The sequence below is a fragment of the Micromys minutus genome (assembly GCF_963924665.1).
Source record: "Micromys minutus genome assembly, chromosome: 1".
Lineage (NCBI taxonomy): Eukaryota > Metazoa > Chordata > Mammalia > Rodentia > Muridae > Micromys > Micromys minutus.
In genome coordinates, this window is record NC_137969.1 from 91752383 (window position 1) to 91777626 (window position 25244).

The 25244-nt window shown below is 44.3% G+C and overlaps 2 protein-coding genes across 4 annotated transcripts in view; both read left to right on the forward strand.

The window, feature by feature from the left end:
* PRXL2C (peroxiredoxin like 2C) overlaps positions 1-11979 on the forward strand; it is a 29426-nt gene extending 17447 nt beyond the window's left edge. The window contains exon 6 of the mRNA XM_080936814.1: positions 11783-11979. Coding sequence (XP_080792940.1) covers positions 11783-11787 — 5 coding nt within the window. The 3' untranslated portion in view covers positions 11788-11979. The remainder of the gene's footprint in view (positions 1-11782) is intronic.
* Positions 11980-12907: 928 nt separating this feature from the next.
* Positions 12908-25244, forward strand: part of CDC14B (cell division cycle 14B) — a gene marked incomplete at its 5' end in the record, with an annotated part of 75650 nt that continues 63313 nt past the window's right edge. For 2 of the 3 annotated variants that reach the window (XM_080938526.1, XM_080938527.1), the window contains one exon: positions 12920-13079. In XM_080938526.1, coding sequence (XP_080794652.1) covers positions 12920-13079 — 160 coding nt within the window. Of the gene's footprint in view, positions 13080-25244 lie in introns of all 3 variants that reach the window. The other variant, XM_080938529.1, reaches the window with a different exon arrangement.

Genomic DNA, 25244 nt, shown 5'->3' on the forward strand with positions numbered 1-25244 from the left:
GTCCAGCCTTGGCTTGGAGAGGGGTTCCTGAGAGACGAGAGACTGGGAGTGTCTGGGAGCGGCAGCCAAACAAATGACTGGAAGTCAAATCGTGGGTTTCAAACTGATGGCCTGTGTTCTGTTGGAACAGCTTTCAGACTGCTCTCTCCATGTTCTGCTTTCTCTGGAGATCTCTAGGCAGCTCTGCTCGAGATGACTTTTGTGCAGTGCTAAAAAATTTTGTTATCGCACATCTCTCGAACACCAAAAGTCCAGGCTTTTAGTTTACATATCAATTCAGTCATTACCCCAGGTTCCCTTTCGATCATCCCTTTTACCAGCATCAGCTCCTTGATTCTGTTTGCACTAGGAGACAGCAAACTTGCTGGTTAGGACCCACCCCACCCAAAATTGCCTTTCCTACCAAGCTGAGCCTGAACCTAAGCTCCCACGCTGACCTTGAACTCTGGAACCTGTCTGCCTTTGTAAGCATAAACAAAAAACTTAGCTGGGTGGGATCTTGCCTGGCAGTCACCACTCCTAACTCTCTTTATCTCCTTCCTTAGTGTTTTTCTGACAAGCTGTCTCCTAGTGCAACAGCCTCTGTTCCTTTAGATCTGTGGTGCCCCTTTTACAATTCATATTGCATCCTTATATTTTTACATAGTTGAGAAATTATATATTTTTCAAACTCACGGTTTTTTAGCTTTCTTTCCCACAGCCTTCAGGTCAGCTATTTTGTCTGGGCTATTCTGCTATTCTGCTGAGACATAGACACACCCTTGCCTCCAGGACCCAGTACTGCCTCTGATTATCATGGTGTCATTAACCTTGGCAGAGAGGACTGCCTAGGAGGGAGGCATGTGAAAATATGTATACTATTATACAAACCTTATGCACACAGCAACCATCAACACTCTGGAGGCTCAAGCCCTGCTGGCTCTGTTCCAGGGCAGGAAGCATGTCATTCTGTTCCTTGCATGGCCATGTTGGACTCGGCAGATTTACATATTTGAAAGTCTAAATAAGTGTTCTTTGTGTGGGTTTAGGGAGGCACACTTTCGTAGTGACTGTGCAGGTGATTGCCACGTAAGTCCATGTAATGCCAAGGCACTAGGTCCCCAATCGAGGATGACACACAGATTTGTAACACATTTCATGTCTTTGGTAGAATGTACACTAAAAAAAAAAAAAAAAAAAAGGCGCTAAAAAGGCATGTGATTGAATTTCAGATGCTGGGGATTCAGTCGTGGTGAGGAGCATGGTGACACGTAGACGGGTTGGCACTGAGACCTTTAGATCCTGGTTTGTAGGTTTGCAGGCAGAGAGAGCGACTCTGGGCTTATGAAACCTCAGTCTACCCCCGGTGGCACAGTTTCTCTAACAAGGACACAGCTCCTAACCCATCTAATTCTTTCAAACACTTCCATTCCCTGGTGACTAAGCTTTCAAAATATATGAGCCTATGGGGGCCATTCTTATTCAGACTGCCACAAGTAACATGCACCGGTAGTCCCAGTTACTTGGGAGACAGCTCACTCATGGGAGCTCAAGATCAACCTGAGCGTGTGTGTGTGTGTGTGTGTGTGTGTGTGTGTGTGTGTGCTCGTGTATATGTGTGTATATGTCCATGTATGTGTGTGTAAGTGTGTATGTATGTGTGTATGTGTACGTGCATGTACGCATGTATTATAAAATTAGCTGTAAGGCAGCAATGCACACTGAACTTCCCAGGTCCAAGCCATGATTATACTAGAATTGAAATCCTGAAACCCTTTTTGGGAAAAACATAGAAATTGTACCTAAAACAATAATATTGGCAGGGGGGAGTTTGGCTCAGTGTTTGCTTAGTATGATCAAGGCACTGGGTTCATACCCAGTGTCACCAAAAATCAAAACAAGAATGCACTTTCTGGTGCTCTGTGTCACCAGATCTTAGCCATACAATCTGCACACTGTGTGGAATTGCTGTTATAACCATCATCAACAACACATTTCACAGCGAACATTTTTTACAAGAAATTCCAGAAGGGCCACAAACAACCAGAAGGTAGGCTGATGCCAGCGCGTGAAGCTACAAGCACCTGGGAAGCAGGAGTTCATTCCCAGCTTATGAGAAAGCTGTTCTTTAGTCAGTTCAAACACCGGAGATGGTAGAGTTAAAACTACAACCTGGGGCCTGAGACCCAAGGGCTGCAGCCTTTTTAGAACAGTCAGATCTCTCCATGGGTCATGACCCCATGAGGGAATTTATTGGGAACTTTCTGCAGTGAACCGCTGAGGAAAAAAAAAAAAAAACTTGATAATACATACAGCAGCAAGTTTTGAAAAGCATGGCTGAAGCCAGGAACATCAAGGTTGCTGCAGTCCCAGCTACTCAGGGAGCTGAGGCAAGAAGACCTCTTGAGCCCACAGGTTGCTGACCAGCCCTGGCAACAGCAGATCTCAGCGAATAAAGGAAAACAAAACGAATCAGGCTGGTCCATAGTATAAATACTTGAATAAGTCTCGGCTCAGGGTTGCTACCCTCCTCAATGGTTTATATTCACGGATGAAACACACAAACACACACACACACACACACACACAGCCTTTATATTTTAGTATGTCTTATATAGCACAATAGCTGGGCAACTGCCTAACCTCAGCGCTGATAGAATCTACTTCCCACCGATAACTCTGAGTTACTGATCTCTATGTTCCATATTGGCTGCTCTTAACTTCAATTAGTCAGCCCTCTGGGCCACATTTCCTTGGCCCAGAGTCCCAAGGCCCTTTTCTTGTTTTTGTATCCCAAGGCAGCTTTATCTCTGTCTTGCACACTTCCAAGGTATGTTGACTCCCTTTCCTCCAGCTTCCTTAACGTACCCTAAATCTTGCCCCCTCTTCTGATGGCATTTTTATTTACCAATCAGAATTAACTGGGACAGGTTCCTAGGAGCTACAAATGCAGACCCTCTCAAGGGGGGGGGGGGCAAAATTAGCATTAGAATACAAGCAGCTACACTGGTCTATAGCTCGGTAACAGTTTTTGTCTACACTGGGAAAAATCATGCTCAGATTTTTGTTTTAGGGGATGGGTGGGTAGCTCTATGGTAGAATGCTTGTTTAGCATGTACAACATCCCCGAGTTCCAAAATTAATTAAAAAATAAAAGAATGACTGCCAAGGAGATTGGGATAGACTAGTCGTCCACTAACATTGGCTCCGTACCTCCTACCACAAGACTGAGGTAGAATCTGACAATGCAGATCTGGGGGAGAAACTTCCTAAGGATGTATCATGTCTACTTCAAAATCAAGTTATTTTCAGCTGTGTGTTCTGGGGTTGGGGTGTGACTCAGTGGTAGATGCTTGCCTGACATGAATGGATAAATAGATCATTTAAGACAAGCACTTGGCTTACATACATTTTGTAAAAGATAGTTTTCAAGTTAGGTTAAGGAATTCATTTCAGCTAGGCATGGTCACATACCACGTTAATACCAGCATGCAGGAGGCAGAGGCAGCTAGATTTCTCTGAGTTCGAGGCCAGGCTGCTTTACATACAGAGTGAGTTCTAGGACACCTAGGTTACATAGTGAGACCACCACTCAAATAAAACAAACAACCCGAACCCCCACAATTCCTCAAACAGCAACAACAACCAAACCAAACAACCCGAACCCCCACAATTGCTCAAACAGCAACAACAACCAAACCAAACAACCCGAACCCCCACAATTCCTCAAACAGCAACAACTACCAAACTAAACTACCCCGAACCCCCACAATTCCTAAAGGGCTGGTAAGATGACTCAGTGAGGAAAGCACACTAGTCACCAAACCTGAAAACCTGGTTTCAGTGCCTGTGGTAGAAAGGGGGAATCAACTCCTGAAAGTTGTTCTCTAACCACACATGCACTGTGGTGTGGACAAGCACATATGTACACACATGCACATACATACCCTAAGTATTTTTTTTAATCACAAAAAAAAAAAAAAAAACCCAAAAAGAATTCTTAGAAAAATACTGTGTTTTGATTTTAGGCACAGATTCAGACAAAATGAAACAGACAAAATAATAAAAAATGTTTAAGCACATTCTGTTTACTTTTAGCTAAGGATCAGTCAGTATTAAGAGCACTCACTGCTCTTCAGAGGACCTATATCCACTTCCCAAACCCATGTCAGGCAACTCACAAACAAAGGTAACTGCAGCTCCAGGGGACTCAAAACCCTCTTAAGGGCTCCTCAGGAACTGTATGCATATGTGCATACACTCAGACATACATAAAGAATTTTAAATAAATAAAATCCCAATAATAAGCCAGGCATGGCACACACCTGTAATACCAGCACCGTGCACATCTTCAGTCTACCTCACAAGCCAGACAAGAGGCTGGAGATGGTAACAGCTATGAACTGGGGATGACCCAAATGTCCAGCATTGGGAAATGGATGAGGACATTGTGGGTTATCATATACACCTGTGAAGAATGACCAAGAGGTGTGCATATCTGAGAGGCTGGGTCTTAGTTACTTTTCTCTTGCTGTGAGGAGACACCATTGCCAAGGGAACTTGGGAGGAAGGCATTTAATATGGTTTTATGAGTTCAGAATCTGCCATTGTCATGGTAGGGAGCATGGCAGCAGGCAGACATGCTTGGTGATTAGAGCAGTAGATGAGAGGTCACATGCTAAAGCAGTGAGGCAGAGAGCCAACTGGAATGGTATGGGCACTGGAATGGTATGGGCTTTTGAAACCTCAAAACCCTCCCTTAGTGACATACTTCCTCCAATAAAGCAATACCTTTAGTGGGGCCACACCTTTTTTTTCCCCCTAAGATTTATTTATTGTATATGAGTACACTGTAGCCGTCTTCAGACACACCAGAAGAGGGCATCAGATCTCCCTATATAGATGGTTGTGAATCACCTTGTGGTTGTTGGGAATTGAACTCAGGACTTCTGGAAGAGTAGTCAGTACTCTTAACTACTGAGCCATCTCTCCAGCCCCAAGGCTACACCTTCTAATCCTTCCCAAACAGGTCCACCAACTAGGGACCAAGTATTCAAATATATGAGCTTTTGGGGGCCACCACCACACAATACAACCCCATAAAACAAAGCAGTTGCAGAAAAAAATTCTCTATATACATACAAACATGCATACACACAGACATACTGTGTCAATGCAAGTAATTACATGCAGATATAAACTCACACACAAAAACAGAGAAGTGTAATTTTAAAACACACTAGGCTAGGGAACACAGCTCAGTTAGTAGTTGACATCCATCCATCAAGCTCAGATCCCCAGCGCTGCATAGGCCCACACACAGTGGCACATCTCTGTAGTTTAAACCCTTGGGAGATGGAGGCAGGAGGAGCAGAAGCTCCAAGTATGAGACCCTGACTCAGAAAAAATGTATGAAAGAGGACAATGAAAGCACAAGTTCTCTTTTATGTGGTGTAGACACTTTCATGGGAACTGAAAACATTTTGGGACTGTAGCCACTTGAACACTCCAAAAGGTTTTCTCTGAGGTGCCTCCAAGCAGCTCCCAAACACCACAGTGCAATTAGCCTTGTTTGCCACAATGAGGTGTTTGAAGAAAGCATTTATCGAAGTCAAATGTGTTTCTAGAAAAGGGTCTTTATTATGCCAGTCTTCGCACAATGACGTAAGAGTCAAAGCAGGTTCTCGGCGTGCTTTAAAAGATTCTTTAGCGATCATTACAACTTGCTGTTACTTCGTTTGACTCAGGTGGCAGTCTGGAATCCATGAGTCACTGACATTTCCAGTTCTCAACCCATCAGGACTTAAAATGCCATACAGGAACGCGTTCACTGCCTTAATGTAAATGGGGAGTAGCTTTTTATTTCCAAGCACTGTGTGGGAACATAGCACTCTCTTCTATACAGAGGACAAGAGAGAATGTCTCGCTCAAGACCAGACTGTGCCACTTGGTGAGACCCTGTCTTAAAACTGACAAAGAGGGTTAGTATTGTACCTCAGTGGTTGAGCTCTTGCCTAGCTTCCTGTGACTGTCGATTTGGTCCCCCAGCACTTCAAATTTGTCTACCCACACAAACGGTCCATAATTGTTTGGATTTTAGGACATTAAAATTGAGTTCCAGAGACCACCACATTTAAACATAAGCACTTGACACTTTCCCAGGAGAGGGGGGAAAATGTATCACTTCCCTCGACTGAGAACTGAGTTTGTGGATGGAGAACCCCAGGCTTTCAATCCAACCACACAACATCCATTAAAATCCTAGCACTTGAGGCAGAGGCAAACAGAACTTTATAGAGTACCAGGCCATCCAGGGTTGCAGTGGCACTGACTCAAACAAAACCACATACCCCCAAATCCAGTAGGGATGGGGACTAAGCAGTCAGGAGGATCTCTGTGGTGAAGAAACAATAGGACACATCTGTAGAAACCAATGTGTTTCCTGCAAGGGAGTGTAAGGGTGGAGGCAGGTGGATCTCTGAAGCTCAGTAGCCAGCCAGCCACTGAGACAGATGAACTTCTGATTCAGTGAGGGACTTAGCCTCAGAACATAAAAGTGGAGGGACTGGGGAGATGGCTCAAAACATTGGCTTTCTTTCTTCCAAATACTTTCTTCTAAAGAAACAGGGTTCTATTCTATATGGTAGCTCACAACTATCTGTAAGCCCAGTTCCAGAGGATTCAATGTCCTCTCCAGATGTCCACAGGCACCAGGCATGCAAGAGGTTCCCAATCATAAATGCAGGAAAAATATCCATGCACATAAAATGTAAGAAATTAAAAAATTTTAATTAATATAAAAAAGACAGAATTAACTGGGAAAAGACATGTCAGCCTCTGGCCACCACACACAATGGCATAGGTGCATGCGTGTACTTACATAAATGCACACAAACATACAAACATACACATACACATGCACACAAACACTAAGTCAAGCACAGGCACACAGAAAACATGTCACTTTCACTAATTTTCAGAAGTAGATTGTCTATGTTAAGGGTTCCTTAACCTTTGGACTTTTCCCCCCCATAACCTCTAACACATGACTGCATTTAAAAATAGAACAGGGCTGGGGTGGTTCAGTAGTTATGTGTCCAGAGTTCGTATCCCAGAACATGTATGGTAGATTACTGCCTCTTAGAACTCAGGCTCCAAGGGATTTGAGGCCTTCTTCCAGCCTCCGTGAGCGAATGAAGACCCAGGGGTGGTTAGGATTTCCTCCTCAAGAAGGGGCTTTAATAAAAAAAAAAAAAAAGAAAAAGAAAAAAGAAAAAAAAAAGACACAGAGAAAAATCACTGTATTCGAATTGGTAGTTAGTTCTCTTCTCAAACCAAAAAGTCTACAAGAATGTTCTTCCTAGCCACAACACACAACCGTTGATGAAGAATAAGTTCCAGACTTGAAATTGATGCCTTTCAGTTTCTTCCTTGTCAGTGAGGAGTTAGACAAGAATGTCTCTCTTGTTCTGTAATAGTTGGCAAGAAAAATGTGTGTAGTGTGTGGGTAAAGGAGGTGGTTAGCTATCTCTAATTACCTGATTATCTTTGCTGATTAGGACCGTGAAGCTGGTTGTGTACTGCCCTGGGGGGAGGCGGCCTGGCTTGGCAGCTGGACCTACAGGCAGCGTCAACTTGGATCGGCAGCCACTTTTGCAGAGTTCAAGAGAGACTGTCGGAACCCAGTATGTTTAGAGGACCAGGACTCAGCCAGAAGAGCTGATCCAACTCGGTCAGGATGAGAGTGCCAGAAATAAATTTCAGAAGCCAAAATATTGCCAGAAGATGCCTCTGACATGGAGAGCAGCAAGCAGAGGCAGGGGGATGTCTAGATGTGGTCTTGATGGAGTTCTGACACAGGGAATCATGCACATGTCTGCATGGAGGGTTCTTAGCTCATGGTCTACTGCTGTGACGTAATGTCAGAGGAGCTGGGTATTTTAAACAGACAGACAGACAGACAGACAGACACAGGGTTTGTTTAGTTCACACTGTTTTAAGTTCACCAGCATTGCAACAAGCCAAGGGAAATGGCACATACCTTATATCACAGCACTTGAGGCATAGTCCAGTATGGACTGGAGAAGTGGTGAAGGATCTCCTGGTGGGCAGCTTAACAATGGCTGCAGTGTAAGAGCAGCAAGTGTCACAGGCAGAAGAGAGATTGGTGGGAAGTGCCAACCCTCTCCTATAATAACCCAGGAGATCTGCCTTAATCCTTATGAGGGTGGTGCCCCAGACCTCCTGGCTTCCCAGTAATCTCTTCTCTGAAAGGTTTCATCATACCAATATGCCATGAAGAACAGCAAGCCCCCAACATGCAAATCTTTGGGAGATACGGTCAAATCATATTTAAACCATAACGGGTGGTATTTTTAAAAGACTCTTTGGGAACCCCTACATGATATCAGATGGAGCTTGAGGTCATCCTGGTCTACATAGTGAGCACCAGGACAGAGCTACATAGAACCTGTTTCAAAACAAAACACCAAACCAAGTCAAAAATTAAAATAAATAAATAAATAAATAAAGATGTAAATTTACAACTCACGGAATGAACACCTACTGTGTTGGATTTTTATTCCTGTGAGAAAATACCCGAGATAATCAACTTAAAAAGAAGAAAAGGTATTTTGCTTTACAGTTTTAGATGCTTAAGTTTGGTTGGCCCGTTGCTTTGGGGCCATGGGTGAGACAATAGATTATGATGAGAATGATATGTAGAATAAAGCTGCTTACGTCACAGCCAAGAAAAATAAAAATCCCATGTCTCACAGTTCCCTATAATGGCATGCCTCCGGTAACTGACCCTTTGACACACGGGCCTTCGGAGTACCAGCAAAACCCTGCGAAATCTTCGTGCTGATCACATGCTGATTATACTTTTTAAAAGAATTTACTTCGAGAGCTTGGTGTGGCCGCTCATGCCTTTAATCCCAGCACTAGGGAGGTAGCAGCAAACTGAATTTTGGAAGTTCGAGGACACTTGGGTCTACAAAGCAAGTTCCAGGACAGCCAGAGCTATTCTACAGAAAAACCCTGTCTCAAAAAGCACCTCTAGCCCCAAATTACTTTGAGCCAAACATGGTGTATTTCTCACCGGCACTTGGGAGGCAGGGGCAGGCAGTTATCTATGAGTTTGAGGCCATCTTAGTCTACACAGCCAGTTCCAAAATCCAGGACAACTAGAGCTATCTAGTCTCAAGATCTATCTAGCTACCCTGTCTCAAGAAAAGAAATTAATTTACTTTGGATTTTGAGATACTGCTCACTCTATATCCAGTTGACCTGGAACTCACAAAGTAGCCCAGGCTGGCCTCAGATTCACAGTGTTTCTCCTGCCTCATCCCAAGGACTGGGATTAAAAGTGTGTGTCCTCATGCCCAGCAGGAAAAAAGCTTATTTATGAAAACGCTTTAAATGTTTTTTATGTGCGTTGGTGTTTTGCCTGCGTGCCTGTCTGTGTGATGACGTCAGATCCCCTGGAACTGGAGGAATGCAGATAGTAATGAGCTGCCATGTGGGAACAATTTTAACCTGGGTCTTCTGGAAGAGCAGCCAGTGAGCTTGACACAGGGCCATCTCAGTTTATTTTAAATAGAGAATCTCACCAGCCCCTGACAATATTTCTACATAAAAGAAATACGTTGTCCAATTTGGAACCTTTCCAGCAAATAGCGTGTTGGAATTTTGTCTTTATGTAGTTTCCACTGATTCAGCTAGCCCATTTCCACCGGGCACTAGAAACTCTACTGTTTTTGTCTCCCCAGTGCTGGGATTATAGATACGTATCCAGTTTTTTACATGGGTACTGGGAATCCAGATTCAAGTCCTCACTGTTACATGCAGACACTTTACCCACTGCACCATCTAGAAGCCAGCCAAGGCTAAAACCAGATCCCAGCCTGGAACTCTTTTATTATTATTATTATTGTTAAAAAGGTCTATTTCTTTTTATTTTCTTACATGCACTGGTGGGTAGCTGTATGTGAATGAAGGTGCCTAGGTAGCCAGATCCCCGAGCTGGAATTACAGGCAGGTATGACCAGCCTGACCTGAGTCCTGGAAACCAAACTGAGGTACTCTGAAATAGCAGCTGTCACAGTTCACTGCTCAGACATCTCTCCAGGCCCAGCCTGAAATTCTTGACTCTCAGCTGCTGAGAAATTTTAGTCATATTCCAGAGTGAGGGGCTTCTCCTTCTCAGGTCCCCAATAATGTTCCCTGTCCACACTGTCATGGATAATATCCTTGGGCCAAAAATTATCCATAATCCAATGACCAGTGACCACTCAATGAACAATAATGTACTCATGCAAGCAAACTCAGTTTTTTTTTTCCTGAATAGCCAAATTCTCAGAGCCCAGGGGCCAGCTTGCTGAGAGAAATTAGACAATTCAAAGGAAATGTCTCACACACACACACACACACACACACACACACACACACACACACACGGAAAATCAGCTAATGTATTTTTCTGCCACTGTCTAAACATGACAGGAAAACAAAACATAGAGTTTGAGGGCTACATTTACTTATTTCCTTAATATGTGTGGAGGAGATTTGTGTTAAAGACAGCTTGTGGGAACTTCTAATAAATGGGTTCCCAGGGATTGAACTCAGGTTGTCATACTTACTGGTAAGTGAATTTCCTCCCTGTACCATCTGACAGGTCTTTTTTTTCTTTTTTGGAGATAGGAACTGGTTGTAACCTTGGCTGGCTTCCAACTCCTTATGTAGCAGAGGATAACCTTGAAGTCCTGTTCCCCTCGCCTCCACCTTCAAGTGCAGGCAGTGTGGCCATACCCAAGTGACGAATAGTACATGGACTGCTAGTTTCCCAAAACTTATCTGAATAATGAGGAGTAATCAAAAGCCTTGTTTTTAAATACATTACTTCAGCAGGATCATAACTATGTATTTGAAAAGTAGGAGGAAAATTCGTACATGGTGTAACTATTTACACCTAAGGTTTTCCCCCTTTAAACTATGTGCATTTTGTTAGGACTTCTAGTGGCTAGAATCTAGTCAAAACGTTCAATTTGAAGATGAGAGAAAATCAACTGATGTATGGAAACTACTTGGCTGTTAGACATTTAACTAAGCCAGTTTCAAAAAGTAATGCACGTGGGCCAGGAATGTGGCTTGCTGGTAGATCTTTGTCCATCGCAAACAAGGTTGGAGACCCAAAAGCTCAAAAAAAATGAACACGTTACACACACACACACACACACACACACAGAAGGGGGGAGGGGGAGGTAGAGAGAGGGAGATTCAGTTAGGTGCCTGGGGTGGCTCACACCTGGAATCCCATTTTAGCCCAAACCGGTCTGTGTATACGACAAATAGTCTGTTAGAATACTTTCTTCCATGTAAAATCCTATGGATTATAGATTACAGTGGGGATTTAAAAAAATCTATTCTTATAATTTCTGATCGTGACTTCCGGTGGCCTTTTACTATGAGTCCTTGGAACAGTGTGTAGGGCCTTCTCTTCCTGGGCAAATATTCTTGCCTCCACTAAAAACATTTTAAATGCAAGGCCTTCTTTTGATACCCTTATGGAAACCCGAAAGTTGAACACACAGGTTCTTCCTAATGGCCACTGGCTAAGAAAGGCCATCCCATATCTTATCTTTTCCTCCTTAGCTGACTTAATTAAAGGCCTCAAAACAAAAGAAGCCAAAAGGACCCTAAGTGGGGAGGAACTCCGTGAAATTTGCATTTCTGAGAGGTTCCTTGGGGGGGGAGGGAAGAAGGGGCTGAAATTCATCTCCATTAACTCTGACTTCCCTTTCAGACTAGACGTTAAAGCACTGTAGACAAACAGGCCTGCGGATGGGGAGTTTGGGACCACCGACTCTAAAGGCTGCTTCCAGTCTCCTCGCCCAAGGAAATGATGCTACCGTGGAGCTGGGCTCTTCAAAATGGCAGCTATGGTCAAGTTCCAGAAAGATCTGATATCTTTTTAACCCAGTAGCAAAATATGGGGCTGTATCCCTGCCGACCCAAAGGAGAAAAGTCCGAGGGCTCCGCCGGCCACGTGCTAAGTCGGACCGTGGGCACCTCGGCTATCCACAGCAAGAGTTAGCGCAGCTCCTGGGTTCCGAGGTGAGGTGTCGGAAGGTGCAAGCCACCGCGGTAAAACGCGTCTCCACGTGGTTTTTTTTTGTTTTGTTTTGTTTGTTTTTAACCGACGCTAAGAAGCCCTCATTGCTGTGTTCGGATGGGGGAGAAAACAGCGCTGGTCTGAACTTCTTAAGTTCTGAGGTCCACTCTGCCTTGCATCCAGAGAGCTGCGGACCGTTTCAGCAGGCTACACTCTCCTAGCAGGCGGCCATGACAAGGCTCCCTTGGCGCGAATTACAAGGAAACTTAAGAAACACTTAAAAAAAAAAAAGGGAAAAAAATCCATCTCAAAGATCCGGAGTGGAGTTTTTAGGGGAGGGCTGTGCAGGAACTTGGGGACTCACTCGAGGAACTGGGGACTGGGGCGTCAAACCTGGGCACAGGAGACAAAAGTTAAGGGGGTCCCGCCAAGAGGGTCGCCAACACGCTTTCTGCCCGATTGGCGGAAGCGCTCAGACTTTTCTTTATGGCGTCACCGAGTACCTGCCTGTAGGAAGGCTCCAGTTGCGTGACGTCACGCAGCACTGACCAATGAACGGCCCGAGCCGGCAGGCCCCGAGGAGGGTTGTGGGCCCTTCTTTTTGTGAATGAAGCTCCACGGAACATCCCTCCTGGGGGTCCCCGGGAGTCGCGGCCCGCTGAGCTCGGACGCCCCGGCAGCAGCGTCCCAGGGAGCGCGCGCTTTGCTCCAGCCACCGGCCAGCGCTGTGGGGCCCCCGGGACGTGGGCGACGGGAGACGCAGCGCGAGGACCCGGGCCGGGTTGCCGGGCCATGGTCGCGGTCCCCTGACGGGCCGCGGCCGCCTCCATGAAGCGTAAGAGCGAGCGGCGCTCGGCTTGGGCCACCGCGCCCCCCTGCTCACGCCGCAGCTCGTCCTCCTCTCCCGGCGTGAAGAAGAGCCGCAGCTCCACGCCGCAGGAACTGCACCGCCTGGAGCAGCAGGACGACCTGTACCTGGACATCACGGGTGAGCCCCGCCACACCCCCACGAGGCTCGCGCCTCCTCGAGCCTCTAGCCGCCCGCGCGCCTGCGGTAGCAACTTTACGGGAGATGGGCCGAGGGGGTCACCTCTGCAAGTATGCCCGGCCTCGGGAGCGGGGCGGCCCTGCCTTCGAACCCACCTCACCCCGGGATAAGCCCGCGCGGTTGTCCCCACGCGAGTCCGAGCCTCTGTTGAGTCCCGCTGGTCTTTGCTGTCCCGAGGGCCCAAAGCCCCGCTGAGCCTTAGCAGCGCGTGGGATCCCGCCCGAGCCCCTGGCCGTCCGGCACCCCCTCACCCCCCCACGCCATCGCGCCCTCTAAGGCCTCCTCAGGGATTTTTGCCCTCCCTCCCGTGCCTCCAGAAAGGTGTCACGTTGATGGCGTTTGAACCACCCAGCATACTAAGAGCTGAGAAGTGTCACTTTTGAGAAATCCCCGCCAGCTCGGTGCAGGTAGAAAAGCCGCTTTCGAGGGTGATTTTTTCTTAGTGCCTCTTGGAGCTTCAGTTCTTGAAGACGAAAGCAATACATTTGGCAGATGCTCGGTTTGCCGGGATTGATGTAGAAGCCAGAGCTTGCTTTCGCTGTACTGATGTACGTGGAAATGCGTTGTCAGCTGCATAGCTGTCTGCGCGGTTGAGGGAAGGTGCCGCGTTTTTCTGGGATGGATTGGTGTCCACTTCTTGGGGTTTTAAGAAAAGGTTTCCAGGTCTTGAACTTGGACTTTGCTAGGTGGGGCTCGATTGGGCTTCAACTTTTATTTATTTAGGAAGTGTTTAGACATAGAAATTTAGTAGAAAGTATATTCTAGATTGATGGGCAACTAGAAAGTAAGACCGATTTTTAAAGGGAGCTGGAAGAGAAGGAAGGTTTCTTAGCGTTTGAAGGAGGAAAAGGAAGGAGTTGTTTTAACTACAGCCCCTGACTAGTGTCTGCCCAGGTCTACAGTGAATGGCCCTGCAGGAGGAGACACCAGCTTGCCCAGGTTTCTTACGTAGACTTCGTGCTGGTGGCATCTGCACATTCCTTCTGCATTTTTGTATGAGGCAAGCTTATCCGTTTATAGCTCTAAATTGTGAAGACACGCAGAGTATGTTGAGAAAAGTTGGTGACAAAGACAAAGGAGTGCCCTCTAAATGTAACTGGTGTTGCCAAGTTCCCATGAATCTTTCCAGAAATATCCTGGACCAGCACACGTGTATCTGTCTTTTGCAAACTCGTGCAGGATGGCACACGGTTGATTTTGCATTGCTCCTAGCAGAATGCTAGCCTCCAATTGGTATGATCAAAATCTCATTTGATTTTAAATACTACACAGGCCAAAGGGAACATGGCTGTAAAGGATTAAACTATAAAAACGTTTATGAATTTAACTACATTTATAGATTTAAGTGTTTTGTGAACATTTTAGACAGTTCTCTGTTGAATATTTAGGTGGTTGTTTTCCACAAGAAAAGTTGTAAGGCTGGGTGTGGTAACCCACGCCTTTACTTCTAGTCTTCAGGAGGTAATCCGATTGACCTTTGAGAATTCAAGGTGCCTCGTCTGCCTGGCAAGTTCTAAGACAGATAGGTCTATGTAGAGAGATCTTGTCTCAAAACACCAAAGAAAACAAAAACAAAAGAAAAAAAATTGTAAGATTTAGGTGGTTGTTCCCATTAAGAAAAATTGTTAGTGGCCCTGAAGCTGACACTCAGGGCCTTTGTGCCTGCTAGGGCCAGCTCTTCAGCTCTGAGCTATGACCAACCAAAAGAATATTGACCACAGTCACTGGAGGAAATCTCTCTTTTATGGAGATAAAGTGTAAGTTGGCAAGCCTTCCCAAGGAAGTCATCAAAGAAATAACTTTTTAAAAGGTCAATAATACTGAAGGAGCTGGTACATTCTATGCACAAAATCAAAATACTGTCCAGTTACAAGCATTGCTAACGAAGCCATCCAGACTTAGTGCAAGATACTAAACTAGCTCCAGGGGACAAGGTTTTCAGCCCTTCAGGGAATAAGTCAGCTTCCTAAAAGAAAAACAAATCAACCAAACCAAAAAATGGCCCAAGACACTAAAACAGTTTGCTTATGTGCTGTTTGCAAAACAAGTTGAATTGCTTTTTTTTTTTTTAATCTAAATGATTTAATTTTATGTGTGGGTACCTGAGTACATTTTTGTGCACCTCATGGATACCGTGCCAGAAGAGGCAGCAAGACGCATCATCCTGGAGTTATGGGTGGTTAGGTGCTAGGACCCGGACTTTGCCCTCTGCACCCTCACAACACACACACACCTTTAAAAACAATGGGTCTCATTATGTAGTCTAGATTTCATTTCTTACTTTGTGAGAGGTAGCATGGAGGGAGGGAGGAATAAGGCTCTACGCTCAGCAAATGGCAGCTGGTCCCTTCACTTCCAACTTCCCCATCACTCACTGTTTTATTGTTATTTGCTTTTTGACAAGAGGGTCTTACTATGTAGTAGGCTGATCTGGGACTCTGGTTAGATAGGAGTGGCTTTGAACTCACAGAGATCTATTACCAAAATGAGATATGAGCAGTTTGGTCTTTCTTTTTCTTTCTTTTTTAATCCTTCACTTTAAAAAAATTGCTTTTACTTTATGTGTGTTGGGGAAGGGGAAGGGAGTGACATACACACATACTCAGGATATTTCACTTTTACCGTGACAAGTCAGAGGACAGCCCATTGGGAACTGATTCACTTCTTCAACCATGTTAATTTCCAAAACTGAACTAAGATCATCAGTCTTGGTCGCAGGCTCTCTTACCAGCTGAGCCATTAGAATGTTCTCCGTGTAATTGCCTAGTCCTGTCCTACTATATGGCTGAATCACCTCTTCAGTAGTATAGTAACAGGTTAGGTTCTATTGCAAACGGCCGCAGAAGCAACCGTGGATGGAGTCTTCGTACTTCTTCACACGTGTGACCCCGTGCGTGAATTTGAGAAGTGCAAATGTTGGGCCAGCGTAACACAGCTTCAGTGGACCTTTGGATTTCCATGCATCTTGCTGCCATGCACATTCATGAGCAGCTCTTTGCAGGGACGTGCTTTCAGCACCTTTGGATGCGTGTAACTTGTTGGGATGTGTGGTACCTGCTTATTCTCACATCTCGGGCAGATGCCAGACTCTTGAAAAAAGCTTTCCTTGTGAGTTTTCCCACGTCCGAGGTGCCAGTCATTTCTCCATCATCTTCATTAGCATTTGTTCCTGAGCAGGAAGACTTTTGTGGTAGTCTTGGTTTGGAAATATGAAGGCGTGTCTGTTTTGCCTGCTCTGCCCTCAGATTTTGCTAAAGCTTGCTGTGTAGCCGAGGATGACCTTGAATGTCTAAGCCGTTTGCTTCCACCCGAGTTCTGGAGTTACAAGCACAAAGCACTGTGCTTGGTGTCGTGTGATGCTTGGGACTAAACCAAGGGCTTCACGAACTCTAGGCAAGCACTGAGCCACATCTCTAGTCCTAAACTTTTTCTTACCTCTAAAGATCCTTTTAAAAAATTTTTTTTTCTCAAGACAGGGTTTTTCTGTGTAGCCCTGGGTATCCCGGAACTAGACCAGGCTGGCCTTCAGCTCCCTGAGAGTCGTCTGCCTCTGCCTCCTGAGTGCTGCAATTAAAGGTGTGTGCTGCCACCACCACCACCCCTTGATGTTTTTATAGCAGCCTGTTAAATCTGTGAATTGAATTTCTGCAGACACTAGGATCTTTGAATTGCTGTTCATATTAGATGTTTGATCACTCTTGTTTTGTCCAGGGGCTATAATTAGCATCATGGCTGTGCTAGGGGGGTTTACTCCTACCAGGAGCAGACTTTCTCAGTAAGGGTTTAATTCCCACCCCAATCCAACCAGTATGTTTTGCTGTTACTGGTTTTGTTTTGTTTTAAAACTTGAACTGAAAAAAAAAAAAAAAAAAAAAAAAAAACTTGAACTGTATTCTGATATACCATGAAAACCAAATCTCCTAAATATGGTGAACTGTGTAGCTAATGCCCTGGGATATTAAAAATACCAAAGGAAGCTTCTATTAGTTAAGGAACCAGAGAGAAAAGAGAACATGGGCTTTTAGTGTATTGAAAACTGTAAGACCCCATATACGGCCACCAAACCCAGACAATATTGCTGATGCCAAGAAGTGCATGCTGACAGGAGCCTGATATAGCTGTCTCCTGAGAGGCTCTGCTAGATCATGACAAATACAGAGGCGAATACTCACAGCCAACCATTGAACTGAGGACAGGGTTCCCAGTGGAGGAGTTAGAGAAATGATTGAAGGAGCTGAAGGGGTCTGCAACCCCATAAGAACAACAATATCATCCAACCAGAGCTCCTAGGGACTAAACCACCATCCAATACGTAGCAGAAGATGGCCTTGTTGGGCATCAGTGGGAAGAGAAGCCCTTGGTCCTGCCAGCCAAGGTTCAATGCCCCAGTGTAGGGAAATGTCAGGACTGGGAGGTGGGAAGGGGTGGGAGGGTGGAGGGGCACCCTCATAGAAGCAGGGGGAGGGGGAATGGGATAGGAGGTTTATGTAGGGGAAACTGGGGAAGGGGATAACATTTGAAATCCAGTAAAAGTAAAATGAAAAAAAGAGAACTGTAAGACTCAAAATTGGGGAAATCAATGAGAAAAAAAAAAACAGTTGGATAAAGGCAGGAATTTTATCTCCCTATGAACCTCTTTGGTGCCAGAATACCAAAGCTGTTTTCAATTATCAAATCATTTAAATAGAGCCTCCCATTAAATGAGAGTGCAAGGCTTCCTCATTTTGTTAATAACAAGGACAGTCTCCCCCATCTAAGAACATTTGTTTTGTTCGGAAGTAGGCAGTGATGGCAGAGTCTCACTGTGTGTAAGACTTGAACTCCTAGAAATTTGCCTACTTCTGCCTCCTGAGTTCCTCACCCATCCTAGACTAATTTGTGTAGTTCTGGCTGTCCTGGGACTAGGTCTGTAGACCTGCCTTTGCCTCCTGAGTACTGGGATTAAAGGTGTGACAACCACCGTCCATCGGCTGAGACATTTTTTAAGCAATTCAACACAGCTGCAAAATCTGGTCATTTGCAGGATCTCATAGTTGATACAGAACTTTGATTTATCTTACAATTTTATTTTCTAAGTTATTGAAGAAAATTAGTTAATAGTGACGGTTACTGTTGTCATTATTGGCTGACTCGGGACTTTTTGCTTTATTTATGTTTTTAGAGGCAGCGTCTTATTCATGTGGGTCAGTGTACCTTGAAGCTGATAGGTAGCCAAGGATGACTTTGAACTTTTATCCCCGTCTTTTCCTCTGTCGTGCTGTGATTACAGGCCTGGTTTATACAGTGCTGGGGGATCAAGCCTTCCTCTCAGCAAGCACTCTGCTGACTGAGCTTCGTCCGAAGCCCGTTTTAAGTTTCTTTGTTCTCCCTCCTTTTAAGTTTTTCCGTGTCTGCCATGATTTAGAGTGTATCCTAGTAGCTTACTGAAGAAACTCTAGTGGAGGCCATGATAGTCTGGTCATTGTCAGCACAGGCTCCTCACCAAACGGGAACAGCCAAAGCAGCAAGCCCCTCCCTTCTCTCTTTAGGGGTTTCTAAAATTCACAGCAGATGTCCTTGGCTAGGGAAATTTTCCCATTAATCCAAGAAGTGTTTACTGAATGCTTACGATGTAAAATCCTCATGCATATTCATAGTTTGCTCCATGGAAGTGTATTTTTCTGGGTAGCAGAGGAAATACTGTGACACAGAACACAGAGGACAAAATATATTCATCTCCGTTGCTCCTGTTGTAGCTGAGGTGGCCAAGTTTCAGGAACCGATACTCCTCAAAATGTCTGTTGGTCTTTCCACCTGCAGCGTGCTTCTGCGTTTCTGAATCTGTGGCATCTTCATCTCTCTGCTCCTAGCTGTAATGCATCTTCTAGCTTTGGCAGTTCCACCCCACATACAGGCAGAAAGCTAAGCCTCACATGCTATTTCTTTGACGGCTTTGGAGTGGCCAGGCAAATAGGCAAGGGGGAAGTGGTGCAGGACCAGGCCTAAAGCCAGGGAATCACAGCCAGTGGTCATCCTCTATGCTCTGTGTTTATAAACAATGCTGTCAAGAGCTGAGCCAAAACCACACTGAATCCCTAGGACATAGGTAGCAGGCAGTGGTGCGTACGGATAACAGTTCTGGAAAAATTCTGATTGTGAATTATAGGTGCTTTGTGGGTGTGCCGCTGTTAACATTTTAAATCCTGTTAATTGTCTCACTCGTGTGTGGTTTGTGAGTGGGTGGACATATGGCAGTCAGAGAGCTAGTTTTTCCTTCCACTGAGTCCTAGAGTTACTCAGGCCATCAAGCTTGGACAGTAAGCACTTTTACTCATGGAGCCATCTTCCCAGCCATGTGTGGGATTTTTTGTTTTTTTAAGATTTATTTATTATATATAAGTATACTGTAGCTATCAGACACATAGAAGGGCATCAGATCTCTTTACAGCTGGTTGAGTTACCATGTGCTTGCTGGGATTTGAACTCAGGACCTCTGGAAGAGCAGTCAGTGCTCTTAACCACTGAGCTATCTCTCCAGCCCCACATGTATGTGAGTTTTAAGTGGTCATCTAGAGATAATATGGCCCTTCATTTTCCCATGAGGATGCCCACAAGTGCTGGAGATTGGTGATTTAGGCAAATGGATGGTGTCTGTTTAATAAAGCTGTGTCTGCCCAACTCTTAACTTTTTCCAACAGATAAAACTGCTCCACAGCTGTACAAAAATTATTTGGCACGTTAGACATTTACCGGCTCCTCTTACTCCACTTAGGCAAGCAGGCATGGGATGATGGTCTCTTGGTGACCACCAGTACCTGCAAGTTGAATTTCGAACTGGAAAAATTAGTGGATTTGGACAACTACACAGCACAAAAACAACGTGCAGGTCCTCTTCGCTGCAGGCTGTTTCCCAAACTGACCACATGCACAGGCCCAACTTTCACACGTCACTTATTCAGCAATACCTGTTGAGTAATATCCTCAGGTGCAAGAAATAAAGACATGTTGCTAGGACATCTCTGTTCTCCTGTATTTGTTTCTGTGTGGAGAAAACAGAACTTGGAGGGTGAGAGTGAAAGAGAGAGGGTGGCAAGCGTGTGTTGTGCTTGAAACCCACGGGGTAGGTTTGGAAGAGCGAGGTCTTGGGCCAAGCTTTTGGAAGGCTGAAGTACTCAGGGGGAACCTTACTTTGTCCCTGCCAGTCACATGGACGAGCCCAGGCTGATTGTTCACAACCTTCTGGAGCCTTGATTCCCGTGTGTCAAAGATGAAGCAGAGGGAGTGCTGGGAACATGCATGGCCTGATCTCCAGATGCTTGGATTGAGGCTTCAGGGTGCCCAGGTTACAGGGGTGTGGTGGTGCCAGGTGACAGCAGTGAGGTGGAGGTCATTATGCTTGAAGGCTCCTCCCAGCTGAGAAGCACACAGCCCCCACCGGGAATCGGCACAGAGGCTGTTGTGCTGACAGCTCCCAGCTGCTACACTGCTGGCAAGAGACATGCCAGAGTCAGCGACAAGGCCAGCCTTCAGAGACACTGAGTATCCTTTAAAGACTTCAAAGAGCACCAGTGCACCAAAGCTCTGATTTCACATCTGAGCTGTTGTCCTGGAGTTTACTTGCCTCTCAAGGCTTCACGCAGGAGCCGTAGGGAGGTTTTTAGAAAGCCAAAGAAGATACTGAGCTGATGATCTTTTTTTTTTTCAGAGTTGTTAGTTGCAAGCGTGATTGAGTCCCAGCATATTTTAGCATGTTTAGTATTCCACAGATAGCCACTCCGTGTTTGATCTGGGGTTGTTTACAGGGGGGACGTAGGGGGCATTCAACAACAGACATGGATAAATTCTGTTATCCATTCCGTTACTTCATCAGTAGCAGAGACATGTTATATGTGAGGGTCAAAACCTGGAGACACATTTAAAAAAATTATCATGAGTTACATTTATGTGTGTGTGAGTGCATATGCCCTCGTATGCGTGAGGTTAGAGGGGAACTTGTGTGAGCCTGTTCTCTCTTGCTTGGGAGACTGTAGTATACCGATTCTGAGGATTGGGTTAGATTGCAGGTTTATCTGTTCAGCCATCTTCCCAGCCCCAAATCAATGTCTTTATTTTTATACTTATTTATTTGAGGTAGGGTCTTCCTACGTAGCCCTAGAGCTTACTAAGTGGACCAGGCTGGTTTCAGTCTCAAAGAGTTCCACTTGCCTCTGCCTCCCAAGTGCTGGAATTAAAGAAATAATTTGTTGCTGTAGTTTCCAACCCCAATAAAACATATAAGCCCGTATGAAAACACAAAATTCCTGGCTGGAGAGATGGCCCAGAGGTTAAGAGCTCTGACTGCTCTTCTAGAGGCCCTGAGTTCAATTCCCAGCAACCACATGGTGGCTCACAACCATATGAAATGGGATCCAATGCCCTTTCTGGTGTGTTTGAAGACAGCTGTAGTGTACTCCTACATAAAATAATTCTAAAAAATAACCCACAATCCAGTTATTATAATAGTAAGCTATATGCCTAGATGGACAGGCACAACACTATACTAACTTATTCCCCAGCTATAAGACTCCTTGCTACTTGCGGTTTCTCCTGGCCCTGTGGTTCAGGTTCATCGAGGCTTCCTCCACTTCTTTTATCCTCTCTCCTCCCCTTTCACCCGTTCTCCTCTCCTTCCACCTGAAACCTCCAGTCCCACCTTTCCCCTCCAGTGCCCAATCACAGCCTCTCGCTTTTATTGAACAGTGAAAATGGGGAGAAGGTTCAAATGAGATCACCTGAGTATTTGACGACTCAGTGGAATGCTCTTCCAGGGCAACCCGTCTTGAGGACGCAGAATTAACATCAGGATGCAAACATCAGGACAACCCACAACAGTACTTTATTATTTTGGCTAAGATTTTAAAATGTATGTTTTTAAATCTGCTGGGAACGTTCATTTGGGTAGACAGCATTTTACTTTCCTTCATACCCTAGCTACAGAATATTTTTACCTAAGTCAGCCCTCTAAGATGTTTTCTATTGGATTTTTTTTTTTTTTTTAAATTTTGGGAGCAAAGAACTTGACATAATGGTTTATGTGACCATCTCAAAGCCATTTGTCACCCAGAAGGCACCTTTACCCAGTTGCAAAGCAGGATCAGAAGGTGAAGAAACTGTACTAGACTTACAGAATGGAGACTGTATGTGCATGAGTGTGGTGTGTGCATGTGTCTCCTGCCTGCTGAGGCCAGAAGTAGGTGTCAGATCACCTAGACCAGGAGTTACAGAATATTGTGCGGTGCTAAGAATAGAACCCGGGTCCTCTACTAAAGCACTAAGTACTCTCAAGCCCTCATAGTTTCTAGTGGGTTTTTTGGTTTTTAGATGACCTGACTTTAATATGCAGAGATTATTGTAGAAAAACATTTCCAGAAAATAAAGTTGGAGAGATGGCTCAGCAGTTAGGACTATGTGCTGTTCTTACAGATGATTCTGAGTACCTGTGTCAGGCAGCTTATAGCTTCTTATAACTTCAGCTCTTTTCTTCCTTCAGAACCTATACACATTTGATGCACACACATTGACACATATATAGTTAAAAATTAGAAGTAAATCTTAAAGACTGATTTTAATCTTCTCAAAGTAGAGTATATACATATGTATATATACTAGAGTTTTAAACTTACGTTTATTTATTGTATATGTTTGTGAGAAAGACTGTGTGTGTGTGTGTGTGTGTGTGTGTGTGTGTGTATACATGAACAAGCATAGTTTGGTGTCAGGTCTTTACAACAAGTTATGCCATCTTACTGGCCCTCAAAGTCTCTCTCTTTCTAAATAGTTTTTCATGAATTTAGTTTGAGGTGACTGTCAGCTCTTGACTATAGATTGGCCTCTTTACAACTGAAGCTGATATTGCTCTTCCTGTGAAAATGGGAATTGGCTTCTGTGTATGCACAATACCAAATGTGATCTCTGGGTTATTTTTTTTGAATGCTTAGTGTTGAATATTTTTGGTTAGTACCAAAATTTGACTTTTAAAATCGAAGTACCTTAAAATATGCTTTCTTAATTAATATTTATAATTAACTGATAACAGTTATTCTTTTTGGTTGTTTCAAGAGAGGGTCTTTAAAATAAATAGTTCTTGCTGTTTTCTAGGCATGTCTATGCCTACCTAGCAGGTATTTTTTTTTTTTTTGTTGTTGTTGTTGTTTGTTTTGGTTTTTTTTTAAATTGAAGCACAAGGGAAATTTCATGAAATGTTAGTTTCACTTTGGGGCACAGGGAAGGGCTTTTATGTTCTGTTTGGGGTTCAGACAGGAAATCAGGTTTGGTGCTAGGGGTGGATCCCAGGGTCTCGTGTGATTGACAAGCTCTACCACAAAATTACAGTATTAGTCACTTTTTAAAAAGTATTCTAATTTATTTTGATTTTCAAGCTACTCAAATAAGGGAGTCAGTGGTCCTATGCATTTAATAACATGTTTCAGTAATCATATATATATATATAATCATAAAAAATATGTATTTTTTAACAACTTTATTTTACAAAACAAAGATAAATGTACAGATTTTAAGCATTTTTTGCATAAAAAATATATTTTTTAATGTGTGTTTTGCCTGCATGGAAGTGGACTCTGTGTATTCCATAGCCTGAGGAGACAAGGAAAAGCCCCCAGATCCCACAGTCGGAGTTACAGATGGTAGCGAGCCACCATGTGGGTGCTGCGAATGGAACACAGGCTCTCTTGAACACTGAGCTGTCGTTTTAGCCCTGTCTAGTTCTTTCTAGCTCTTGGTGTTGTTTATTCCAGAGGGGCAGTTAGTTGTCTTAGAGGGTGCATTGTTCACCAGGGAAGATTTAGTCCCTCTGTCTGGGAAGCAGAGGAAAGCTGCTCTGGAATTAATTCTAGACCAGCATCACATGTGACTCCATGGCTTCCCAGGTAGTTCACTTTTATCCCATTAAAATTCTGTTGGCAGCCTACTTTTCACAAAAGCAAAACGTCTTGTTCCTGATGTCACTGGAATTTGTTGTTCCTTCAGGTTCTCATTTGAAAGTGAAATTACTCTCAGCTCTGCTATGCAGTTTACGACATTGATCTTCTTATACCCAATCCATAATGCTTTAATATCGTTTACGAATTTTGAACTCTGCAAAGCTCTCTATTTTAGGACCGTCTCTGCTGAATCACTCTCTGCGTTTGCTCTTGTGTATGAATTATTCTATGGAATTAATTAATGTATCTATCTGATAAGGGTTTATCACACAACTGCTACAAGCAAGAAATTGTACCAAGTATTTATTACCGAAGGAGGGGGCAGAGGACTGGAAGGTTTATAATATCGTGTCCCTATCTCTGAACTGAGAGAGCAGTAGATTTGGAGAAGACAGCTAACAAGGACTTAACCACATGGCTTTGTTCTCTTTAAAATATCAGCTTGAGACAGTTTTACTTTTGAAGTGTCACTTGGCAGGTCCCACGTGATTTCAGTTATTTTTCCCAGTGTTTGGCAAAAAGGATCCATTTTAACAGGGTAGCTTTGCGTGTGTCTTCTGTGTGGTGTTTTACATTAAAAAAAAAATCCGTTACACCTTTTACCTTTGTTCTGTTTGGACTGAAGCTAGAGTCTTCTGGAGATAAGGAATCTTTATTGAGGAATGGCTTTTATCAGATTGACCAGTGGGCATGACTGTGGGACTTCAGGGCTAGTGACAGATGTAGAAGAAATCTGAGCACAGAGCAGTAGATTCGTCACCCTAGTGAAGACAGGTAACAGGAATTCTACTGAATGACTTCAGATCCCGCCTCCTGGTTCCTGCCTTGAGTTCCCTCAATGATAGACTGTTATCTGGAAATCTAAGATGAAATAAGCCCCCCCCCCCCAGTTGCTTATGGTAAAAGCCACTGAATATTAAGTTGATAAATATTTCAATAGTTACATTTGGTGTGTGAGCTGAACTGAAAAACACCCCAACTTTGACAATTTTTAGGGTGCTGAGGAAGAAGTGTTTTGGAAAGAATGTAATTCAAATTATGTTCTTAACTCTATGAAAGATGTTCTCAAACTGCACTTGGAGTTTATTGTTGAAGTACTAAGTAGCTTGCTGGAAGTGCCTCATGGCTAAGACTGAAGCATCCTAAG